The sequence below is a fragment of the Perna viridis genome, chromosome 5 (assembly GCF_037379345.1).
Source record: "Perna viridis isolate PV_CMFRI_1.1 ecotype Kerala chromosome 5, ASM3737934v1, whole genome shotgun sequence".
In the NCBI taxonomy this organism is placed as follows: domain Eukaryota; kingdom Metazoa; phylum Mollusca; class Bivalvia; order Mytilida; family Mytilidae; genus Perna; species Perna viridis.
This window is the reverse complement of record NC_142449.1, coordinates 37,193,799-37,213,948: the sequence shown is the minus strand read 5'-3', so window position 1 is coordinate 37,213,948 and position 20,150 is coordinate 37,193,799. Positions and strand designations below refer to the sequence as shown.

Sequence of the window (20,150 nt, the reverse complement as noted above, 5' to 3'; positions counted from 1 at the left end):
TTAGTACATTGAGCTGAAAATGCACAATGTGAAACACGATTTTCAGTATTAATTTGGCTGTCAAATAATTAAACAGAAATGTATTATATCAATTAGATATTGACTTTTCAAACGATATCAAACGATATAAACAGGTGTTGGAAGGTAAATCATAGGAACCACGATTTAAGCAGTTGTCAAAGGGGAATCGGAGGAATAAAAGTACAATATATACTTTATATCATGAAAACCATGAGATAAAGTCTAAATCAATCCGATTAAAGAATCAAATTTCTTTTAGTTTATCATCATCTGTTTTGTCGTCTTAGTCAGCATTTTATGTCATGCACTCCGTTCTTAATTAAACTGAAACCAAGCATTATAGTTTTCCCAGCATCAAAATTCGTTTTTCGAATAAAATGAAAATTTTACCTTTGAATTCATCAAAATAACATATACTTGACGAATTCAAGACCTTTTGCAAATTATTATTTCATATTTTCTTATAATTTGATTTCAGATATAACGCGCTTTCTTTCTTTCATCTTATAGACCAAATTTTGTTACTGTGACGTCATCAGTATTTTTTGCTGATTTACGAATAGTAAATTTTGTGAAGTGGCTCAAATTAAACGTAAATAAGAAAAGAGAATAATTGAACAATAGCCATGTTTTAAAGGTAAAAAGGAATACAAATTTAAAAATCATAAAACTGAAAAAATAAGGAGTATGAGCCCAACTTTTCGGCCTTACGGCCTTCGTCAGGGGCAAAAAGTATTGAGGAGAACTAACAACTATCGATCACTACCATAGAGATAGGGGGCCCTTCAAATCTTGATCCATGTAAAATATACGTACAGTTCAAGACGAAAAATCATAAATTTGTAAGTGAGCTGACGAATAGCAATTATAAACCGGGTTATTGTGACTAAAAAATGCAGGTTTGGACATTCATTCCACAGGCTTGGTCAGTCCCAAAGAAAGCTGATGATACGCTGTTGCAGGAACTTTTCAGGTTGTTTTTCACCGAAACATGTTTCGACAAGGACAGTTACTTTCATGTCGTCAACATTATGGTTTGCCTCCCGAAGATGTTCACCGACTAGTCAATCCTTTCCAATAGCGACGCTTTGATGGGTCTCTCCCAGGTAAACCGTTTTAAAGTGTTTGCAAACCACAGCGTAAACGCCGTTTTCTGAGGTACAGGTGAAACCATCTGTGAACTTAAAGACGTTGGCTGGCTCGACGATCTCGTCAGTTTTCCCACGCAAAAGTGCATGTCGAACAGCGTGTGCCTTTGTAACTGACAGAGAGGCGTCTGGTGGCACTCTTGAAAGAACTCGTAACAAGGTTCGTTTTCAGACTCTTCCTTTTCTATAGTTAGTAATTGGAAGCCTTTTGTTAAATACTGACGACATGTATACGAACCTTGGATTTAAAGTTGCGAATATGATTATTCTGGATTGCAACATTGTGAGGAAGATATGTCAAGACAAAAGGAACAGCTGATTTACTTTTTAAATTTTGATACTAAAATTATATTATGAAGAATGATATATTTTATCGGTCTATTTGAAATAACCTCAGGGCCCGTAGCAAACACTTGTAATTAGCAGGTTATTTAGTGTGCACCACGCGATTGAAGTTATTTCTTCATAGATCGACAAAATATTACAGTCATTCCTTTATTGTCCATGTAAACGTGAGTATAGTAACTTACCTGTGTACGTGATGTTTGGTATGATATCTAAGTAAGGATCGAGAACAGAATGTCGTATGAATATCTCAAACAGCTGCTTTCCATCTTGTAAAGGTGCACTTGTTTCGTTCACCTGTTTGTTGCCACAAGTTGTTGATATACCATGAACTTGAATTGTGTTTAAGTAAATGTTGTTCAGTACCCACAGAAAAAGTATGAGAACATGTCGATGGCATATCATTATATCAAGGCTAAATCTTCTTTTAAAACTGCATCCTGTCTGAAAATGAAAAATTACATAATAAAATAAACGCCATTTTTTCACATTCTGAGGTTTGTCTTCTTTTCATTCAAATATACAAGATATAGAAAGTGACCAGAATCTATACAAATGTAAAACTATGTAAAAGAACAATTCAAACGTATGTTAAAAGCAATTGTGCTGTAATTTCAAATACCAATAAAGACGAAATACGTGCATCATTCGCCTGATTTTTTCTTTGCGTTCAGCTTTTGAAAATCTATACCAGCAATGCATTATACATTATTTACTTATCACTGCTTTTTACCTTCAACTGTTTTTTTTTTCACCTGAAGCCAACCAAATTTACTCAGCATTCATTTTTAGTCAGCGAAGATGGGAACGCATGGTTGGAAGCTTGTATTTAAAGAATTTTCTGACATTTGTATTATATGTTGTTGGTTAGAATAAATGTTGAAGTAATATAGAGCTGTATCTTATTGATTAACTCAAATCGATTAAAATAGTCCGTTATCGTTTTTCCCACATTTGACACAATAGACTTCTTAAGCCCGAAGGAAATGTCCTGATATATATACATTTCTAAACATTTTATTAATAAGGTTTAATCAAGTTTTCCTTTCATGTTATTATAAAAGACTAAAACAATGGGAAAGCTACGGAACTGTTAAGCAGCCTACAATTGAATCAACGTTAAATCATTTCTAATGAGACTTTGATAAGATCAACGCTTTAAAAGCGCTCAGACAACTTAGACCGAATGAAGTCACGTCAGTTCGATATGTCATTTCCATTAAACGCCAATTTCATTTTAGTACATGTAATCTGATTGTAGTATTTAATTATCAATCATCGAAATCTACTTTCCTTGGTTAAACTTCATGTATGGGGAGATTGCATGTTTTTGCTCTTTTTGTGAAACGAACACTAAGAACCAACACGAAATAGTACAGCTTAATTCATTGAACAAAACCACGGCTACAGCCAAAGATTCGACTTTTTTTAAATTTAAGTACTAAATACATGTCCACTCAATAATGAAAGAAAATATATTAAAATCTGTGATGTATTTGTGCTAAATCAGAATTCAAGGAATTGAAAGATACTTTCCAACCGAGATTATTATTTGATTGTCATGTTATTGTACATGCAGCTATTTGAATTGTTCTAACATAAACCTGTTTTAAAAAGTTCAAGACTTGAAACCCAATATTCAAACAATGTATTCAGTTTTACTGTTCACTGTTTTACTATGATAAACGTTGAAAATAACGACAAGAAAACAATGTCAACTGTAATGAAACACTACATCAGTACCAAGGTTGTTGTCACTGTTGAAGCTTAATGTGGAAGCAACTAGATATTCATTCATCTAAGGCATGAAATAAACTGTTATTTGATATACAATGTATTCACTAAATGTTAGATTTATAAATCTAAAACCTTAATAATGGATTCAGTTATATCATTTACTTCTATTCAAACAATACATTTTGTCATGAGTTACTTGAAATGAGCCATTCGGGCTTTTCAGTTAAAGACGCATACTCTCATGGTCCACGCACTGAACATAATTCCGAAACAAGCGTCTGACGCTTCAAATTCATTCTAGACGCTGTTAAAATGACGTTATCCGATTGTCAAACGACGTTTTATTTAAATAATGTCCGAGAATTTTGAAAGGCCTGTCTGTAGCGCTTGGTAAGAGAGGAAACGAACGAGTACCGCTGCGTGGAGCTTGGCACTAAACATATGTAAGATGACAGTGACATTAAAATCCGCGATAAATAATCCGGAAATAAACTCGTCTCTTCCTACCTGCCTCCAACTAATTAACATTTCTGGGTATGACTGACCTCAAAAAATTTCATTTTTGGGAACCGGATATGATCTTTGCACCAAATAAAGTACTTTATAACTAGGTCCGAATAGCGTCTGATGTTCAAAATTTACTCTAGACACTGCAGCCAGCCATTCCAAAAAAAAAAAGAAACAAAATCTTGCAATGTCGAAAATGCCACGATATTCATTTGTCAAATGACACTGGACTGAATACTTTCAGAGAATTTTGAAAGGCTTTGTCTGCGGCGGTAAGTAAGAGAGTCGGTGTCTGTTGTGTTGAGCTTAACTTAACATGTGTAAATAACAGCGTACTTGGTAATAATGATTTAACGGGAATATTACTACGTATCCTTGATGAAAGCAATCACAGGAACAAGTGATCATTACTCAATTGGCATTACTCGGGTATTTCAGTTAAACTTCAACCATAATATCTGAATATTTCCGAACGATGTTTCTTCCGGTAATATTAGTATCAGGCAAGGTCATAGGTTAAATTCGTATTGATTACCGTTATGAAGGCTTCCTATATATAGATTTAGATACAAAATGAAGTTTACAATTACACCATTCTTTGATTACAAATTGTATATCACCTCATATTGCGGTAGTTATCGTTTGTGTATCCCTGAAGAATTCAAATTACGCAATAGAACAACAATAGAAAAACATATAATGTCGTTATTGTAGAATGACACTAATGATTAAAATTCAATAATCAAAAAAATATAAAGTACGCAATAAAAATCGTACATGTTACGGGAATAGTAAAGTACGTCTAAAGTTTCAAAGAGTAATCAAGGAAATCAAAATTCTAGTGGAAATCAAAAGAATGTAATCCAGAGACAAAGACCAGACAAGGAAAAAATACACAACAAAGAATATAAAATAATTATAACCAAAATAATACTAACAAAGTGACAAAAGCAAATGGGCAACTTGGACACTAAAACCTTGGAGCATGGACCAAGTACCACTGGTAGGGCGAGTGTTTTCTGTTTTTCTTGAAACCGCCGCCGAGTTGCTCATAAAAAGTAAAGTTCAGGGTAGACAAAAGAGGATAAGAAAACTATGACACGTTAAACAAATCAGAACTCATGGTGCAGACAATTGCAAACATTTGAAATTACAGCATTGAATTGTAGTAGGTCACAAATTGCATTAGAATATAAAACAGACACCGAACGCCAAACTACAAAAAATTGTAATATTTTGAAGCAAAAGAACCTAAACATAGCATCCAAAAAAGCAAGTAACGCACAGTATTTTTATTATAAACATTTGTTTACCTTCAAAAAGGACAACTATAATGGAGATATGGAAAGTGCAATGGTGGAAACGACAACTGCGACGAGCAGAGGTACTAAAAAGACACTAGTGACCATTTAATATTTTAACTATTAAAAATATATATATACTTCCGTACCAAAAAAGACAATTAATTTTCTTTTTTTATATCAGAACCCTCACGGTCAATGATAGATCGTCCAAAAATTGACGAAAACGTACAAGAGTTACAAAATCTTCTAATTAAAATTTGCTCTTAATGAAAAAAGAGAATCAAACAGAAAGCTTAAACAATTTAGTTTTTTTTTTCAAAGTACCTTCTTAATTAAAGCAATGACCTTGAATGTTCAAGAGAGTCTATTTATATTCTACTGTCTATAGAAACAAATGAGTTGTTCATCTGTTTAATCTAGCTGTTAACTGCATCATTAAGTAGGGAATACAAATTTATACAACGAGAATCGTGTGTCGCCTGAATCTTAAACTAAAAAGCCACAATTAAAACTAATACAAAATGAATTGAATAAAAGAAATGGATATAGCATAATCAGGAATAGAACATCATAATGAGGAATATAACCTCATGATTAGGTAATAAGATCAAGATCAGGATTATAACATGAAGATCAGGAATATAATTTAAAATCAGGATTATAACCTCGAGATCAGGAAAATCACCTCAAGCTCAGGTAATATAACAAAAAGATCAGGATTTTAACCTCAAAATCAGGAATATCACTTCAAGATCAGGATTATAACATCAAGATCAGGAACATTACCTCAAGATTGGGTAATATAACATCAAGATCAGGATTATAACTTTAAGATCAGGATTATAACTTTAAGATCAGGAATATGACCTCAAGATCAGGTAATATGAAAGAAATGATATTAAGAAAAACAGTTTTAAGATATTGAATTCAACCGGTCATAGTTTTCCTTTTCTCGTTTGACTACCCCGGACTTGACTTTTTATGAGCAACTCCGCGGGTGTTTCTAGAAAAGCAGATGACGCTTACCCTACCGGTGCATCTGGTACATGCTCCCAGATTTTAGTGGAGTCCGAGCTGCTCATTTGCTTTTGTTACCTTGTATGTATAATTTTAGTTACTTTATGTTCTTTGTTGTGTATGTCTGTTTTCCATGTCTGGTCTTTATCCCTGGATTACACTCTTTTGATTACCGCTATTATCATGGTTCTCTTGATTATTCTTTCAATAAAAGAAAGAAAGTAAGATTTTTTTTAAATATAATGATTAAGATAAGCTTACCGTAGTTTTTATCATGAAATCATAATCCTTTTAAGGTCTGTTACAGGATTAGATAAATGTAAGAGTTTCCTGTTTTTAAATCCCAAAGGGAGCAATAATTTTTGAAGATGTTTTCTCAAGCGTGTGATAATTAACATTAACTGAGTTTTCCTAAGACGTGTTCAGCATCATAGTAATAAATATTGTAAATATATCATTTGTCGAAGGACTGAATAGCCGTTTTACAATTATGTAAATCACAATACTAATGCAGCTTTGATTTCATTATACTTCCATCTTTCTGTAATTAGATTCTTCATAGTGGTTGAATATTATACGATATCATATGAATTATATACGGTAAAATCTGTTTAAACCGATCAACATTTTAATTGTCCCAAATGTCAAAATAACTTATAAATCTCTTTTTAATTCTAATACTTGTTATATACAAATTTCTTTTTTTTTTAATTTCCGCAAGTGAACAAGATAAAATTTAAGACTATTACAATATCTACATTAATACTCGTAATTTTAAGAAATGGTTTCCAAAAAAAAACAAATAAATGTATATGGAAAGGTTCATGTCAAATCATAAAATTTGTATGAATGTCCTAATGAAAATGGTAATCAACTGAAGTTTTAAAAGAAGTTTGAAAAAACAAAAGACAAGCGATAACCCCCCTATAGTGCTATGTAGGTAATTGATTTCGTTTACCCTGAAATCTCAAATAAGATATTCCTCATACCAGAAAAATTCTGAAAAACTTGATTGTTTAAAAAATAATTCCGTCTATGTCAAATCTAAACGCAGGACTCGATCTAAAGGGGAAATGCCATAAAAGCTAAGTTATGGCACACTAATGATGTTTTTGATATCATTTTAGCACCTAAAAGTCTAAAAGTAGAGTGTTTTAATAGTTTAAAGCATATTTTGTATTTTGACGAGTTCAATGTACTCATGTACTTGTAATGTACATAGAAAGTACATTGAAAAATCAGAAAATTCTGTAACTGTCTAAAATTTGCTAATCAATTCGACTATTACTACTAATTTTGAAGATACTGGTGGTTGTAAGCAAATTATTATTACAAATCGTTTTGTGACACATGCAAATACTTTGATTTTATACAAAATATGGTTAAAATCCAAATTAGAATTTTAGACATTTCGTAAAACTTAAGGGCATAACAATTCCAAAACAACATAAATCAATTCAGGATAATACAGTTTTATTCAAGTGCACGGCATATCCACAATTTGGAATATTAATATTAAGCTTTATAGTTGCTCTTATTAAAAAAATTTTAACTTTTTTACAAAAATATAAGAAAAAATATCTTTTATGTTCTCTAGTACGTTCAAGTATAGACACGTATAATCATAAGTTGTGTCAAATGAAATGAGATGCACCATCTAAAATGAAAATGTTAAGGCAGATTTGCTGATAAACAGGTTGATATTTTCTTTCTTTTAAATCCAGATTAAAGATTGTGATCCTATCAGAAATATCCTGTTATAAAATATTGACATAGAAATAGATTTAAAGATATAAAAATAGTCATACGAAAATTGAAGATTAGATGAAAAATCTATTTATACTTATTTCACCTAGTTTTAAAAATGAACAGCATTCACTAAAAAAAATGCCCACACAATTTTTCGTTTACCTTTCAACATGTTAGGTATGTAACTACTGGGTAGTTTACATGTAAAGTGTACTTTTCACAGAAATGTAGCATAATTAGTCAAAATCCTCTCTCTCTCTCTCTCTCTCTCTCTCTCTCTCTCTCTCTCTCTCTCTCTATATATATATATATATATATATATATATATATATATATGTTGATCAGATTCTGAGAGCAATTCTGGTAATTTTAACAAATAAAACAGACGTCATGAAATCCTAATTTAGTGTTCTTAGTATCAAACGTTCTAGTGAAATGGCCGCTTTGTGTTAAAGGGGGAAATGTGGGGTGTGGTCGAGTTGATAACAATGTTTACAACAAAGTAAAACATTCATACTTGTAGTAAGTTCCTTTCAAAGGGGAAATAGATTATTCTAATATTACATAAGATTAACTGTGCAAACGAAAGAGATCAGAAATAACAGTGATAAACAATAGATTATAAAATTTAAAAAAATAAAACTACATCCCCAACCTTCGTACAAATTTCAACCTAAATTTCAATACAATCATTTAACGCATTACCTTATAGTAGAGAGACACTATCCAGAATCGGATTGAAAACATTTTCAAACGACTTCAAGTTCATGTTTTTCCTGAAATTCGTGAACGGCCATCATCGACAGAAAAGCAATTAAATAGTCAAACACGAAATATCATGCCTTCTCTTCTCTAAATATCATGCCTTCTCTTCTCTGAATATCATGCCTTCTCTTCTAAACGCAAGTGAAGTTTGTGCCCCTTTATTAAACGGTTGTCCAAATTTTGTATTTGTATCTTTATACATTTGAAAAGAAAATTTGTTAATTGATGATTATGCTTTATTCAATGAATTCATGTTAATATCTGATAGGTGACAATTATGGGCAAATATCAAAAGGAAAATTCAAAGGAAGGAAATCCATTTAACAATATCAAGGCAATGAGACGGTCACTGTATAAAGAGATGTTATGAAAAACGTCACTCACAATAAAACATACACAAGTATGGTATGAAAGACTATATAAATAAAAATATATATTGATATCTACAGTGGTTATATAATACTGCTTTATACGAGGAATTCGTGTGCAGTGTTTGTCATAGAAGATGACGGAATTCATTTAAAAAACTGCTATTAATATTTAATGACAAATCCGTTGGTCGTTAATAAAGAGTAGTTGTATGGTAACAAAAGGTCTTATGGAGTAAATCTAAAATAACTGTCAGTGTGCTTTTTAAAAGTTGTTTTTAAGCTAATATTCATACTATAATAGGTTAAAAAATCACATACTGCCCTAACATCTACAAAACCTTCGTATACATGGTAATTGGAGGTAGGATGGGAATGGAAAATGGTGATATTGTATGAGGAGAACGGGTTAATCAGTGTGTTATTTATATAAAAAAAGATATATGTTGAATGTAATAAAAAACAATAATTAAAATGTTGAAGAATCTAAAAATATTATTCAAATTGAAAATGTAGTTATATAATAAATACAAATGCATTGAGCTATATGGAGAATGGGGAATTTTCTACGTGAAATTTGTGGATAAAGACAATGGGAATGGGGAATTCAAAACTGGCGGGGTGGTATATAGTGTAAATATGATGTTCAACAGTTGTTACCTTACTTTTTATACAATGACCCAAATGCCGGTATGTCTTTTCAAATCATCTTTGATTTCCAGCAATTAGATTGGGGAAACCAATGCCAAGCTTTTTGTTTAAGATGAAACCGTCAAATGATCCTATTGCATTTTAGTTGTTCTACATATGAAATATGTAACTGGATAAGCACCTAACCAACGCAAAAACTATAGTTAATTCACATACTTAAATAAGTATGGTTCATTTCGTTTTCCTTTATGACAACTACTAGACGCTTGAACTGCATATTTACTGCATTTCATCTGTTAAATGTAAAATATTTCATAGTAATTGCAGTTACATGAAAAAGGATCTTTCTAATTAACTTAATCTATGAAGAGCAAACGCCCATTATAGATCACGATAGGTCTTATGTTATAACGAAGAAAGACTTACATGTAACTAAGGCAATTCCTGTTGCTAATGCCGATTTTTTTTCTGGTCACAATAGTAATGTGAGAAACTGCAGTTGAAAATTGATGGTGTCATTTTCATCTAAAGGAACAACCTTTGAAATCATTTATGTATAGCTTCCTTGCCGTTAATAAAGACAGAACAATTTTATCTATTACCTCCAAAGCAAAGGAGCTTTTAAAAGTAGTTCAAATCAGTCATGTAGATGTACTCATATTTGGCTATGTGATTGTAACTTACTAGTTCGAGTTTAATATAGAGTAATATCGAAAGAAGATCAATTAGTAAGTACAACATATAACAAAAGTGTATGATTTCATTTAAAAAATGGTCACAAAAAGGGTAAAATACACTAAAATAGATAAGTATATACATTTGAAATAGATACTAGCAATTAATGGTTGTATGTCAGCCATTTTATCTCCCATGTCTTATGTTACTTGTTAGTGTTAAAATACTTATAAGATATACAATCACAGCAAAATTGTGTGAAACATAATCAGATGAATTACACGAACACATGTAGTGAGATCACGATATCTTTATAAACTAGACAGAAATGATCATATAATAAAATCGATCTTACTTCAGAAGATACTCTTCTTTAGCAAAATTCTACCTTAATGAGTTGACATAGATCTGATATATTAAAAGGTGAAATCCGGGGAAAATTACAGCATTGGTCTCCAAGCATTTTCTCACGGCATACGTTTAGTATTTTCAATTGTTTTGAATGCAGTAATCAAAATAGGGACTATCAAATATCACAAATGATCATAGAAAGCGTCTCGATGATAAAACTTTGAATAAAAAGCACTCAAGCCTATAACAATATAATTGCATTATACGTTAAAAAAATCACAGACTTAAATAAATCTATTTGAGTCTTTTGAGGTCTGTATGTTTCATTTCAGTTTGAAACCACAGATTTGTATTCTATTAAGGATCAGTTTCAAAGTTGGCTGATAAAAATGACGTATCAGAAAAACCGGAAGTGGAAAAAAAAACTGGAAGACGATTTGTCAGTGTGCGATCGGTAACTTTAAAATGCAACTAACATGGATTGTTACTCTCGCTACGTTTTTGGACTTTTTCGCACGTGATCTTGTCTACAGTTTCCAAGAAAAGGACAATCAGAGGACTGATGAAAAGTTTTTTTCTTAATAAAGAACATTTATAAATTTGTGACTAATCTCACTAGTCTGGTAATTGAAAAACTAAGAGAATGTTAAGAAAATCCAACTTGACCTGATATATGACCCATACTATTTTGGTATACCGTACGGGAGAAAGGAAATGAAAGCAGAATAATCCGTACTAAAGCACCAAAATGAAAACAGATGCGAGACTTCTCTGGTACCATTGGCTACTTTTAAAGCTGAAGAAGAATCTATTTTCAGAGCGCAAGCAACGATGAAACTTGTTATCAAGTTTCTTTTTGAACTTATTTTTTAAATGCTAATTACTTTATTTAATCGGATTAATCCCCATTAAACTTACTGTTGCAGCATTACTTAATCTTGATATTGCAATAGCTCTTAGCAACTAAGTCTTTGAATAACTTGTGTTCCTTGAAAATTTCTACTGGTTTTACAACCCTTTCATTTCAAACTTAAGTGTTAAATCTGTAAAATTGATATCCTTACCTTCAATAGTATAATTTTTCACACCATTCACACAATGGTTAAATATCGATTTCTAAAATGATTTATGTCAATATTTGTAATATTTGTGTTCATGAAAAAAAATGCTTTCGAGTTTTGTAGCACAAATTTCAATGTTTCAAAACTTTCTTTAAACCATGATGAGATCCTTCCGGTATTTCATTATTTAATTTTTACAAAGCACTACGAGATGGAGTTTAAAAGAATATATCACTCGTAGGAGTAGGAACACGTTTCAATTATTATTTTTCATGTCAGAAATCTTGTACATTCTTTTATTTGGCAAAACAAAAGCAACAGATTAACACAGAAAAACGAAAAAAGGGTCCATGCGGTGTCACGATTTCTTGTTCTTATGAAATGGCATTTTAAAGCCACAAACAATCACTGTCGCAATACAATATCACGATAATATTAAAGCACCTGTTCAGAAAGGTATTTTCCGCCGACTAGTTTAGTATAAACAAAATGGATAAGACACAAGTAAAATAACATATTTATGAAGTCTTCTCCTGAAATAATAGTAATTACAATAAAGTATAGGCATACAAATTCAATAGTGTTATTTATGTTTTACAAAGTTAAGACGAGAGAGTAAAAATATAACATTAGGTGATGTAGTGAGATGTAATGTGATGTGATGTGATGTGTACTAATTCAGCTCAAGCGATAAGGAATCTTTTCATGCATTTAACGAAGGAATATTCACAGTCCAACACAACCTAAAATATTGTTTTTTTTCTGATAGATTTTCTGCAAGACCAACAAGTAGATGTAGGTCTATATTGCAAAATTTAAGAACCCACTGTAGGTCGCTCATTAGTTTGGTTCTTGCATTGCTATAAAGAGGGCATACACAAAAGTAATGGTGAGCAATTTCTTACGTATGACCACAATGACACGACGACAGTATAATATTTACTCTACACAAATCAAAGTTAAAAAAGGATGAAGAATTAAAATTTACGTTTCCACGAAACGTGTAGAAGTCGCCTCCCGTTTCCTGATCTGTCTTTTGAAAAACATATTGTCAATGGAACTGCTTATTATTAATCAAGGCAACGTAAAGAACGTGGATATCAAATTTCAACGAAACCTAAAAAGTTTGAATTTTCTACCACGGTAGCAGCCATTATGAAAATGCCGGTCGATACATAGCCCAAATTGCCAATTGAGCGGCAGATTCATAATCGGGACGACTTAAAGAACCTAGATATCAATTTTCATCAAAATCGCACAACTTTGAATTTTCGCACGCAGTGGCGGCCATTTTGAAAATGGCGTCCAACACGTAGCTCAAATTGCCAATACAGCCGCAGATTATTGATCAAGACGACTCAAGAAGCTAGATATTAATTTTCATCAAAATCTGACAAATTTGAATTTTCGACCGCGTTGGCAGCCATTTTGAAAATGGCGGCCGAGACGCACGCCATTTTTTTTTTCATGATTTTGTTTGGACTATTGAGTTTAATTTATACACCAAGTTTCGTCAAATTCTGATCAGCGGTTTTCGAGATATATGAGGTTCCAATTTCCGGTGTAAAAAAATTGGTACCTTTAGTCCGGCGGCCATTTTGAAAAAATGTCGGCAGCTGGAAATTTTGTTATGAAGTTCTGCATCCTTCGAAGAGTAGTTCTAACATCTTGTAAAGTTTCATCTTAATCGGACTAGCCACTTTTGAGAAAATGGGCGGACACTTTCAACAATTTTTATTACAGGAGAATAAAAATAATAATAATAAAAAGAAGAAGAAGAAGAAGAAGAAACACAGTAAAAACAATAAGTCACCGCCACTTCGTGGTCGGCGACTTAATAATAATAATAATAAGAAGAAGAAGAAGAAAAAGAAGAAGAAGAAGAAACGGAGCATAAACAATAAGTCGCAAAACTTCGTCTTGGCGACTTAATAATAATAAGAAGAAGAAACACAGTAAGAGCAATAAGTCACCGCCACTTCGTGGTCGGCGACTTAAAAAGAAACACAGTAAAAACAATAAGTCACTGCCACTTCGTGGTCGGCGACTTCATTACGAAGTTGAGTTATCAATATATTTCAATTTCTTGGGCCGTAGCAAAAATGTTTGGGAACAGTTAATTTATCACTGGTGTTCAGTAAACACGATTTAAATTGTTTGGGTGCCTGAATCTCCCTTAATGTTCTATCTAGTTTATTCCATTCAACTGTTGTTGATGGAAAAAAGGATTCACGAGTCACCGACAGCCTGCAAAAGGGAACAATGTTTTCTTCACCATTCCGAAGCAGATATACTGTAGTAGATTGATTCTTCGGTGGCATTAGATCTTGTAAATAATAATTATTATAATAATAATTTTATTATATATTTTATGAAATAAATTTAATTTTTTATGTTTTCTTCGATCTTCTAGTTTTTCCCATCCAATTTCTCGATATTCTTGCTCCGATTTGGTGAATATCGGTAAGCCAGTTATTATTCTAGCCGCTTCAAGATGTAAAGTTTCTAGCTTTTGAGTGTTTACTATCCCACAAAGGTCGGATATACACTGTGAATAGTTTTTCTAAGTGATTCCGAGAAAGTTTAAATTTTAATTTTCGAAGAATACTAAGATGCTTTCTAATCGAGGTAGTTAGATTTTCTATGTGATCGTTCCATCTTGCGTCGTCAGTAAAAGTAACTCCCAAATGTTTATTAGTTTTGTTAAGCGGAATGTCTTTTCCGTTCAGACTGAAATTTATAGTTGGATGATCGACTTTTGAAAACATCCTAATTTCTGTTTCAATTGGGTTAAAGTCCATTAACCACGTTTTTGACAATTTGTCCAACGATAAGTAGCCGAAAGATGTATCAGCAGCAGAAATCCTACAAAGGGAAAATAGACTATCTGCTATGTCATTTATATAAATTATGAATGAAAGGGGTCCTAATACTGAGCATTGCGGCACTCCGGCCGACGTATTGCAAAGATCTTACTTTTGGACTTTTGGATTGGTTTCATAGCTATCTTAAAGATAGGAAACAACAGGTAGTCATAAAGACTTCTCCGTCAGATCCGCCGACTAATGAACTTATTTGTAATCTATAAGATGGTATGCATGCATATGTTTCATTTAAAAACGAAAAAAAAAACACTAAGTTGTGAATATAACGTCATATTTACTTTGCATCTAACATTTAAAACATTTATGATTTTAGTATTTGTTCTAAACAATTTTTACGTTTAAAAGGATTTTCATTCAGAAAATATTACTTGATACATGGCTATATAAATTTGTAAAACAATTCTAGTCGTACCTTTTTCTCTTTCAGAGTTCAAACAGGAAAACCTGTAGACGTCTTAATATTTTTAATGTTGTTTTTTTCTAATTTTGTCTTTGATTAGGAAATAAAAACGGCACATTATACCTTCAACCATGTGATGTTACGATTCATTCTAAAAGTGATAATGCTCGATAGCTTTATAGCGACTTAACAGTTGAAATGATGATGCATTTAAGTTATTTTGCCTTACTGAAGACAGATGCAGTAGATAATCTCTTGAAAGTAACAGAACAAAAAGACATTTTACCATCTAGACACATTACCTTTATGATAAAGAGTCTTCTAGATTTACATAGATTTTATGGTCGTCATCATGAACTCGTGAATCGTTACAATGTATCCATCTGCACCATGAAAACTGATTGTTCAACGTGTTAAAGTTTTCCTTTCCTCTTTCGTCTACCCGTACTTGACTTTTTATGAGCAACTCGGCGTGTGTTTCAAGAAAAAGCAGAGGACGCTTATTTTACCGGTGCATCTGCTCCCAGTTTTTAGTGGAGTCCGAGTTGCTCATTTACTTTTATTACTGTGTATGTATTATTTTAGTTATTTTATGTTCTTTGTTGTGTTTGTCTGTTTTCCATGTCTGGTCTTTGTCCCTGGACTACATTCTTTTGATTTCCGCTAGAATCTTGGTTTCCTTGATTACTCTTACACTCTTTACTCCACAGGATCATTCATAACTTTGAATTTTCTCCAACATTTGAATAAATTCATATTAATGCCATTTAACTCAAAGGTGCACGTCAATGATTTTGGAAGATATTTTAGAACTTCTATATTTCAATAACTATAAACGTGCATACATCATACTTTGACGTAAAGCTAAAGCTATTTATATATTTTATTTTCTAAACACATTGTGCAGGGCAAAATAGCGGTCCTGCTTGAGCATATTGTCAATTCTTCAAAATTAAATAAATAATGTTAGATACTTTATTATCCTGCACTGAAAACCATGAAATATAAAAACATTTTCCCCTTAAAATCTTGAAATAAATTTTCAAGTCAGTACAAGCGGGAGCTTGTCTTCAACCACAGGATATGTGAACTTCCACACAAAAGAAATGTAGTACTTTTCGAAATTTAAGTTTTCAAATTACATTTTTTATTGCAAAATTTATCTGTGAAAACAAGTTTTCAAACTTGTAACATTGTTCTGAATTGAGAATTGTATTCAGACGCAGTTGGTAAAGTTTCAGAGATGTATTAAATGTTTTTTGAAATAACTAAATTAATTAAATAAGTTATGTCCTAGACTTAAGCGGAACGTGATAGGTTACTTGTATTTGAAATGTTATACAGTTGTGGAATAAAGGGGTTTTCATTCAATAGGATTTCCGGTGTGTTTGTTACGGGTCTAGGAAAAGTATGTCACAAGCCTTTAACTATAAAAAATTCAAAACCTTGTTTAAGCTTGAAGAATATTTTAGAATTCTATAATAAATATGTATTGTAAAATTAGAACAAACCATTCTATTAACCGTTGGATAAGTGTAGCTAGAGAGTGTAGATACTGCCATCTCTGTAACCAAGCTGGGTGATGAAAATCATTTTATTTTTTTAATGTATCGATCTGACAGAGCAACACTCGAAGTATATCCACAGTTTCTATGTAAAAAAACAAAATACGGTTTAATTTTCTTCAGTTATTTTCATATAAAAAGATATCGGTTCTAAAAAAATAAGTTGTGTGAATTCATAACTCATAAAAAATAAATAGGTGTTTTAACTCCTGACTAAATTATTACTCCTGTGGGTTCGTATATACTATTTATTTTAGTTATTTTATGTTCTTTGTTGTGTTTGTCTGTTTTCCATGTCTGGTCTTTGTCCCTGGACTACATTCTTTTGATTTCCGCTAGAATCTTGGTTTCCTTGATTACTCTTACACTCTTTACTCCACAGGATCATTCATAACTTTGAATTTTCTCCAACACTTGAATAAATTCATATTAATGCCATTTAACTCAAAGGTGCATGTCAATGATTTTGGAAGATATTTTAGAACTTCTATATTTCAATTTCATTTTTGAGAACAAAAATAAATTCATGTACAAGGTCAAGGAAACTCCAGTGAAACAAGTATTGCTGAAAAGTTGACCAAGAGCAATCAAAAACAATATTTAATGTTCTATGGTATTGTACATGTAAGTCATATGAGAACATTTCATACATAACTTGGGATAAACTACATGAATTATATGATTTGGAAATTAATCTAAACATTAACATATACATTTGTATGACCTTATATAAGACACAATTTTAAATTTTTTAAGAAGTTTATCGTGCTATTTTTTTTTTACTTTTTTTATAGATCCATAAATACAAGCTGTTGACTTACATTGTATATCTGTAACTAAGGATATGGAACTAGTTTTATCTGTCATCAGATTTCTTTTGCACAGTATGTTGTCATGAACATGTACAATTATACCATAATCATGACAGTATGATAAAAGTCTATCCATGTTGATTTTCAGTATCTCTTTCCATATTAAAAGGAAATATGTTTTGATATTTTCAAGAAAATCTTGGATGCAGCCGTCATGTTCACCTACCAATGATACAAGTTACCAGACAAGTCATACATAACAGGAAGCTCTGTTCAAATGAAGTATGGTAATAAGTTGTGTAGGTATTTGAGGTTCTGTATACAATATTTTTATGCCTTGTTTTTTGGAGAAAAAATATTGATTTGGGGTGTTCAAAAGGTAGGAACCACCTCTTTTGTTGGGAAATGTTGGAAGTAATGTGGAAAATTTTTGCAAAAATGAGGAAATAAATAGCTTGGACCCCCACTTTCAAAGTCTTTTGATTATTCACTATAAACTCTCATTAGTCAATTTATTTTAGAAATGTATTTGTATTATTTCTACATGTGTAATGTAGATAGATCCCATATGTGTTTATCACTTAAAATGTAGCACTACAGTTCCCATGACACTTAAATGAAGGTTGTAACGTAGACATAATATTTGAACATAATGGGGTGTTTTGTTTGAAGAAAAAAACATCCAATGAGCCATATAATATAGGGTTTACTTAAATAGAGGTCTACTTCAATACAGGAATCATGAATCACAGTAACTTTGAATATGAGTATTATGTATATTTATTACTGATTTTTATACTTCCAGGTCATCCATGGCATATATATGACTGAAAAGAATTCATACATGTAGAATTTAGATTATCTTCAATGCTGTTCAAATCTCTGCTTGCACTGTAATGAAAGCTAATATGAAGCTGAAGTTTGAAAATAAAGATTTTCAAAATCATATTTCTTATACAAATGTACAAGGTTTAAATATGTTGTGCTTCAAAAGTAAAGTCACTTTCATACATGTACACAATAACAGCCATCAACCTAGAATCCCTTGCACTGCAAGCTGTCACTCTATCAACTGACCTGAAAAATTACTTTATTGTTTTCTGTAGATTAGGTTGATTATGGTCTTTTGTAAATAGTTTTACTTTATTTGCTTTTGGGCCTTTTTATAAATTGCTTAATGGTATGTGGTTTGCCCATTATTGATAACCATGTGGGGATTTCACTTGTAGAAGCTTAATCGTTACTTGCTTGGTTTTTTGAATGACTATCTAATTGGCAAACATAAATGGTACATGTATTTAAGTTTTTTTACTTATGACTAGTGAGTGCTAAATCTTTCACTGCCTCTCAAACAAGTAATTTTGTGTAACAACTTGTTGGCTAAGCAACTGTTGATTATGTGAGGTAGCACTATGAAACCGCCTCAAAATGTCATAATAGCAGAGTAGTATAAAGCAGGATCATTTCATACAGTAAAACATTCTTGTCCTGAAATGCAAGAAATAATTGCAATATGCATTGAAACCACAACCAATCAATGAAAAAAAAACAAATTCCATGAGTAAATAGAATAAAATATAAACATTCACAGACATTAAAAATTTTGGAAAAGAATGATTTATTGTTGAATGTTGAGCTAATTATAATCATGCCATGTACTTGTACCTATAATTTACATTGAGTTGATCTGAATTCATGGTTTCCTTGTATAATCTCTACAGACTGGTAAATTGTGATTTTTCGTTCACTAGTTAAGAGAGATGTTGAGGTGAGGATAATCATACCATAAGCTCATGATGTATCTGTTTGACAGGACAATTTATCGAATGATAATTATTAGTCAACTGTGCTGGTAATACCTGTTCATTGATCAGATGGGGTTGGCACCCCTCCTTCTTTTTACCAGAAAATTAGTCATTTTCATGTGTAAAATTGACAAAACATGGAAAAAATGTCTTAGCATCACCATCACAATGTAGATATTTTTTTGAGCGAGGTGACACAAATTTTGAGGTTAAATTTTAGAAATATTGTAGGGTGGGTGCAATGTAGATATTTTTGTGATAAAATTAGCGAGAAATTTAAAGTTTCAACGTGAAACCGCCTAAATCTACCCCTGACAACCCGTGCTTTGCAAATTGCCTTGCATGCCCGCCACTCCCCCACCTGAATACGCCTCCGTAACCATGTTGATTTTTATGAGTGAGGGTCGGGGCTAGGATTACATTTGAAATAGAAAGGCAGGACAATGATATATGATTTTATATGAATACAAAGATGCAATAGGGGGAAAAAAAGGTTCTGGTTTGAATATTACATAAAAAGATCCAGGACACAAAATTTGACTATATAACCCCCTTTTTCCCCTTACGATTCAAATGGATATAGAAATTTATCATTATTTACCTTGGAGGGGGGCTGGTAATTTTGAAATCATATAAAATTTTCTTGACCCCCATGATATTTTCTTATCCCCCTTAAAAATATATTTTTTTAAATGTGATACCCCCTCTATTAAACATGGGTATGGAGTTCATATAACAACTCCAACATTATGCCAGAGCTTGCCGAAACTACGCAGTTTTTGTATCGGGCTAGAATTCTAACAAATAAACTTCTGGAACAGGGTTGTGTTGCTACAAGATTGAAGTCATCCCTATAGAAGTTTTATGTTGTGGTCGTCATCATGAAATCGTGGATTGCTACGGTGTATCCATCTGCGCCATGAAAACTGATTTGTTCAACGTGTCATGGTTTTCCTTTCCTCCTTCGTCTACCCCGGACTTGAT

At 32.0% G+C, this 20,150-nt stretch overlaps 1 protein-coding gene and 1 long non-coding RNA gene across 2 annotated transcripts in view; one reads left to right on the top strand and one right to left on the bottom strand.

The window, feature by feature from the left end:
- The window catches only part of LOC148617317 (uncharacterized), a 64,542-nt gene extending 57,915 nt beyond the window's left edge, over window positions 1-6,627 (bottom strand). The window contains exons 1-2 of the mRNA XM_088584934.1: window positions 6,341-6,627; window positions 1,700-1,958 (exon numbers count right to left, since the gene is read on the bottom strand). Of these exons, the coding sequence (XP_088441060.1) occupies window positions 1,700-1,958; window positions 6,341-6,355 (274 nt within the window). The 5' untranslated portion in view covers window positions 6,356-6,627. The remainder of the gene's footprint in view (window positions 1-1,699; window positions 1,959-6,340) is intronic.
- A 10,484-nt stretch (window positions 6,628-17,111) lies between these two features.
- Window positions 17,112-18,307, top strand: LOC148617316 (uncharacterized). Its single transcript, XR_015921926.1, has 2 exons — window positions 17,112-17,660; window positions 18,167-18,307. It is a non-coding gene; the product is annotated as an uncharacterized LOC148617316 (long non-coding RNA).
- Window positions 18,308-20,150: the final 1,843 nt, after the last annotated feature.